The following is a 6,410-nucleotide window of genomic DNA, read 5'->3' as shown; positions in this document are numbered from 1 at the left end:
GATGACCTATTAGCATCTAGTCAAGCGAGTTTGGTCGAAAGTACTCTACTGCCTCCAGAAAACCAAACTAATGAACCTCTTCAATCGGATGCCAAGGTCGGGGAACAGTTGAAGAAAAAATTAACAAGGAGGAAAAGTCAGAAAGACATCCTCAAGTCCAGATACGCCAAGGCGATATTCATTCTTAGCAAGATTGATAAGAATGCTGCCAGGAGTGTCCTCCATGAACGTGATGAAGAAGATCGCGTAAAATACCAAGCTGTGGTAGATGAGTATCAAAAGTTTATGGCTTCCGTACCCCGCACTTCTAAGCAGCAGCCGAAGACATAGAAAGGTGCAAGCGAAATCGCTCTCAGACGGTTGGAGAAAAATCGCCAAAAAAAGGAGCAAGGTTGCCGAAAAGAAAACCATTCCGGAACCCACGAAAACCACGACCACATCTGCCAGACGTCCCTTCAACCAGGTGTTGAAAGACCACCTTTTAACAGAATGAGGTACTATCGAGTCCGAATTAACTGAACTTGTTATGGAACACACCTAGCACGGCACCTCGTTTTGACATTGGCAAAATTCACCGGGGCTACAGGGTGATCAAATGCTTGGACGATTTCTCAAAGGACTTTCTTGGCAAATGCATTGCAAATATCAGTGGTGCATGGGAAGGTTTAAGTCTTAAACTGCTACCTGCTCAGTAAATTCCTTTGAGACCACGTGATCTGGTTATCAAAGATTACAACAGATGTATATAAGATGTTGGAGTGTTTGAAGCTGCAAAACCACAACATTCCATCATTGGAAAAGGCCTAATTCTCACCATCACTGAATCTGGCTCAGTCCAGCTTGAGAAGGTGGGCTTTAAGCTGTTCTTCAGGGTGAGGGAAAGTAAGATTCTAATATCATATGAAGAAACGATAGTCGTACTTTAACTCTTGAAATGGGGTCATTGGAAATCATTTGCAGCCTGGTTCCTAAGATCTTTCTGTGGTTATTCGGTACTTTCTTCTGTGTATGTCACGGTTTGGTGCTCCCCTTTGGGGAAAAGGGCCTATCTGGGAATGTTACTAATGTAAAAGGTCTTTGTTATGTATTACTAGTTCTGTTCGCAGTATATCTACAATAAACCAGACATCAGACTCATGCGAGTAACTAAATTTGATAGAGACTGAGAGGGGGATGGACTTTGCAATTCGTCTAGTTCTTACTTTGCAAAGCAGTGGAAATACCTGTTAACATTTCGAGATTCTGGATAATGAAAGTTTAGAAAAGGACAACGAATTACACTTCGCCGGTTGAGATAAAAGAATGTCTATATAACAGGAGGGTCTATAATTGTTAAGCAAATGTTTCGAAGTTGCTCAACCAATACAATTATTCGGATTCCATCAGGGATTTCAGTATATTAGGAAAGATCTCGGATCAATCATATCCTACAGTGAGGTACGAATGTCTATATTGAAAGACGGCAAATATTACACTAACGACCTACAATAAATGCTCTGTTTGAGGTCGAAAGAATCTTTTGACTGCCACTCTGAGAAATAGTGAAATACAGAGCATTTTATAAAACATTACAGAATGGGAGAACTCTCTATCGATTACGTACTGCTGAAACTTCTTAAAGAGTTCCACCAGATTTTAAATGCCTACATGACCAAATCATCAATTCCGATAATTTGGTTATCGTACCTCAACAGAAATCATGTTGTTTGAACAAGAAAGGGACTTTGCGCTTAGAAGTGGAAATTGGCAGATTTGTCGTGTTTATGCTTTTATGGCGTAAGACTACCTGCAGCGGTGACCTCTGGTCGGAGTTTGTTCAGGTTGTCATGATATTGAATTTCCTATATGTAGAAGGAGAAACGGTTGGATATATTATCTCACTTTCTCTTGGCAAAATTCAAACATAGGACATACTTCATCATTATTTTCGATAACTAGACAGCATATAACTGGAAACTGTCACATTGTGCCTCATACCGCGAAGAACATATGTCACATTGCCGAGAAAATGAATAATTATTGAATCAGATGTCTTCTATGATTCGCCTGAACTATCGGATATGGAATTTGAATGTCTACTTTTATACGAGCTCGGATTGGATTAGAACTCTGTATCCTTTAGATACAAAATGCTCTAATAGTTCTAACTTCCATTGAGATATAAACATTTAGTTTATTCACTTTAAAGCAAAATTTCTAGGTGCCCAAGTTTGCAAATTTTTATTTGTCTCTTAACCAAAACACTAACATTTTGACAGCCATTTAAAGTGTTTTAGAAAAAACACTTGCTAAGCAGAACATTTTGCTGGAAAAAAATTCAGAAAAAACTCAACAACAATGCAATTAATTTCACTTACCACTTGGACAATGAAGTTGTTGTTGATTCTCTGCTACAACCAGTTGAATTTCGACCATAATTTACTCCCCCCACTCTATAGTTTGAGACAAAAGTGCCCAGTTGCTGTACAATGGAATTTTGAATATCCATGTGACCATGTGCTGATGATTGTGGCTGCTGATGAATTTCACAGTTTTTGATTTTATGATGTTCACAATTTTCAAATGACAACAACGATACAGTTGACGTTGAAGAAGAAGAAGATGTATTAGCCGGAGTAGATGAAGTTGTTGAAAGTATGGAAGGAAATGAGTCGTCCAAACGTTCTTGTTTTATTTGGAGTGGCATGTATGATGATGGTTGTACTGAAGACTCATGTGTGACTGTTGTTATTTGCTGTTGTTGTTGTTGAGTTGCAGAAGTTTTATGATGTTTATTGTATTTAACATTGTCAACGTTACAGTTGTTGTCAACAACATCATTGTTGTCTTCGTCATGTTTGTAGTCCTCGTCATCATCATCCTTAGTAACAACATCATGGTTACCATCAGTGTCATTGGTTTTATTGGAAAGTTTATGATGATTCTTGTTTGTTCCTCTTATTAACAACGTTGTTGCTGCTTTTTCTTTAGAATCTTTGTTAAGAATTTGTTTGTTACTCTGTTTATTTTCATTTGAGGCCACATTGGTATTGTTGTCATTTATATGTAAACTCCTTTTATTATTTCCGTTGTTGTTAGAGTGATTATTGCTATCATCACAACAATCACTGGCACCATCATCATCAACTGCCTCAACTTTGTCACTGCCATTATCAGTTGGAATTGAGGCATAACAACTACTTGCAACACTTTGTTTATTGTCGTCAGCAAAAACATCATCATCATCAGCAACCTCATCATCGTTGTTATCACATGTAGTTGACATTGTGGCCTCTTTAGTATTCATCACTTTGAAATAATCACAACCATTATTATCATACATTTGAAGCTCTTCGCTTATATTATTGCACTCATCATTTGTCACTCGAGTTGTTAGTGATATTTTATTGTCTGTGTGATTGTCAGTTGGCCTCAATAGTTTTTGTTTAGTTTTTTCTATAAACTTTTTAAAATGTTTGGATTTTTTATATATTACGGGTGATAGTTTTCTTTTGAGCATGTTGCTGCTAAAGGATAGATTGCTGGCATTGTTTTCAAAGACTCACAGGGTGTTGGATGATTGATTTAAGATCTGTAAAGAAAGAAAATAACATGAATTGAAAAATTTGTATACTGCAGAATAATTTGGAATTTTAGAATGCAATTGCAGAAATACTACTGCGTGCTCTTGTGTATCATAATACCGAAAAAAATTTCTGCAGAGTGCGAGAATTCTACTAGATTATTATGAGAATTGAACCTATATTCAACCACTTTACATCAAAGATAGACTTGATGTTAAATGATTAACAATTCAATTGAAAATTATTATTTTTCGTGGATATGTCTAAAGCCAGGCGAATGCCAACAATAATTCATTGGAGTGACATTATACAACGATGCACAGTGGTTTAGAAACGTTTTTTATACCCTACACCACCATAGTGGGGAGGGTATAATGCGTTTGTGCAGATGTTTGTAACGCCCAAAAATATTGGTCTAACACCCACCTTAAAGAAGACCGACCGACTTAGAATCACCTTCTGAGTCGATTAAACGATGTCCGTCGGTCCGTCCGTCCGTGTGGTCGGCTGGCTGGCTGTCCATGTAAACCTTGTGCGCAGAGTACAGGTCGTAATTTTGAAAATATTTCGATGAAATTTGGTACATATTATTTTTTCGGCTCAAGGACCAAGCCTATTGCAACTGGCTGAAATCCGTCTATTATTTCACCTAGCCCCCATACAAATGTCCTCCCGAAATTGGACTTTATCGGTCATAAATGTTTAATTTATATATGTATCGCCACAAATTCCGCTCCAAATAAGTTTTATATACACAAAATTCATGTCACCAAATTATGTTACGATCTGTCCATAATTAGTCATAGCTCGCATATAGACCCGCTTCCGAAAATCACTTTAACGTGCATAAATCGCTTAAAAATGTTGGTATACACACAAAATTCAACATAGTAAACTTTAACATAGACATAAATCATACGACATAATTTCATGGTTCACAAGAGTTATTCAGAATTACCGTAGCTACAACTTTGCAAAATATTGTTATTGAAAAATTAGGAGTCCCTGGAAGTTATTCTAAAAAAAGTAAAAAAATTTTTTCTTCCTATATTTTTTCAACAAAAGTGCACGAAAAATCTATTTTTTGGAAAAAAAAAAATTTTAACAAAATTTATTTGGCGGACTCTTAGCTATATTGTTGCCATATAAAGTTAAGCCGTATCACAAAGTCTGAATTAGCTGTTAACCAAAAACTGATGACACCTTTTTTAGAGGCCCCACTGATTTTCAGAAACTTTGGGGGCCCATAAAAAAAAATCGGTCACCAAAATGGACAAACTGAGTATAGGGTTTTAATACCCTTTGGTAGTAGAGTCGCACATATACTGTCATGATCTTGTGTTTTTCCAAAAGTCTTCATATGTTGCATAGTGTAATTGGTCATAACCCCCATATAAGGCCCACTTCCGAAAATCACTCAAAAATATAAATTATTGAAATTTTAAAAGAAAAATGTTTTTGCTATTTTACTTGGAGTAGGGTATTATATGGTCGGGCTTGACCGACCATACTTCCTACTTGTTTTGAGTTGATCTACAGTTGCTCAGCTTCGTAGGCAGAATAGGGCACGGGCAAGAAAATAGCTAAAAATCCATTTATAATCCGAATGAGCTGAACTTTAAAATATAGATAGTCCTTGAGAAGGTCTACAAAAAAATAAGCCTGTATCTGTAGGTTATATCTTTTAGTTCAATAGATATTTAGGTTTATTTTTTTCTATAATTTTTTCCTATTTTATACAGAGGGAGGGTTTATTTTTTTAAATTCGACGATTAAGGTCTTTTCATGCGAAGAATTTTATATGTAACAAACGATCAGCTGTTGGTTTTAATTTCGTGCGAAAGAAGAGCTGCTTATGTTATTTCGTGTGTAAAAATAAGGCTGCCAGATGTATTTCACATGTTTTTCACAATAAGAACAGAGTACTGTTTTTGCGAAATTATTTCGCATATATTTCATTTCAAATATTTTATATGTAGTTTGACAGCATTTCTCACGAAATTTTTAACAGAGTACTAAGCTTTATTTGCGATAAAATTCTAAAGAAAATAAAATAAACCTGATAACAATTATCTAGTCCCTATATAAAGTTACACGCATCATAAGTTACAATATCTCTTTACATGTTTCAACTTTGTATGCTTGTATTTTTTAATTTTTTTTCCCAAAAAGGTATATTTTTTATTTTATAGAAAAAAAATTTCTTCGGGACAATATAAAATTATTATATAATCTGAAAAGAGAACTTAATGCAAAAAAGTATAAAGTAAAATTTGACTCACTTAAGCGGACATTGTCCCTACCCAAACTTGCCTAATTTTGAAAACAAATTTAAGGTTAGATTAAAAAAATCTAAAATAGCGAAGCACTGATCCTCAAAAGCTTTTCATATTTGTATAGTCCTATATGTTGTTTATATTCATACAAAAAGCTTTTACTATCACACTGTAAATAACGTCACTTTGGGCACTTTTCTAAAAAAAACTCAGTTTTTGGAACACATTTTCCCCGTTTTAGAATTTCGGTATTTTTAAATAAAGAATGTCAACAATAACATTATTTAATTGTTAGGTCTGTAACCGTTAAAATTTTACATTAATTCAAAGTTTATATTTTTCTTGATGGAAAATCACCATATTAAAATCTTTTTAGTTTTTAATGTAAATGTCGTCCGAAAAAAACACAAAATTATTTTATTTCACTAAAATATCAATCCTTAAGTCCTAGGGTTCCCACTAGGGTTCCTAAACGGGAAAAATTTCCCGGGAATTCCCGGGAATATTTTTTTGTTAATTTTCGGGAAATGTTTGTCGGGAATTTTCGGGAATTTCTTCATAAGTTTTCATC

At 35.0% G+C, this 6,410-nt stretch overlaps 1 protein-coding gene across 1 annotated transcript; it reads right to left on the bottom strand.

The window, feature by feature from the left end:
- Positions 1 to 2,353: 2,353 nt before the first annotated feature.
- On the bottom strand, positions 2,354 to 3,499 carry LOC135950773 (uncharacterized protein DDB_G0283357-like). The gene has a single exon (XM_065500302.1). It carries the CDS (start codon positions 3,497 to 3,499, stop codon positions 2,354 to 2,356), a length of 1,146 nt encoding a protein of 381 aa, XP_065356374.1.
- Between the last annotated feature and the right edge of the window lie 2,911 nt (positions 3,500 to 6,410).

Source organism: Calliphora vicina, chromosome 2 (assembly GCF_958450345.1).
Source record: "Calliphora vicina chromosome 2, idCalVici1.1, whole genome shotgun sequence".
Classification (NCBI taxonomy): Eukaryota; Metazoa; Arthropoda; class Insecta; order Diptera; family Calliphoridae; genus Calliphora; species Calliphora vicina.
This window is presented reverse-complemented; position numbering and strand designations above follow the sequence as displayed.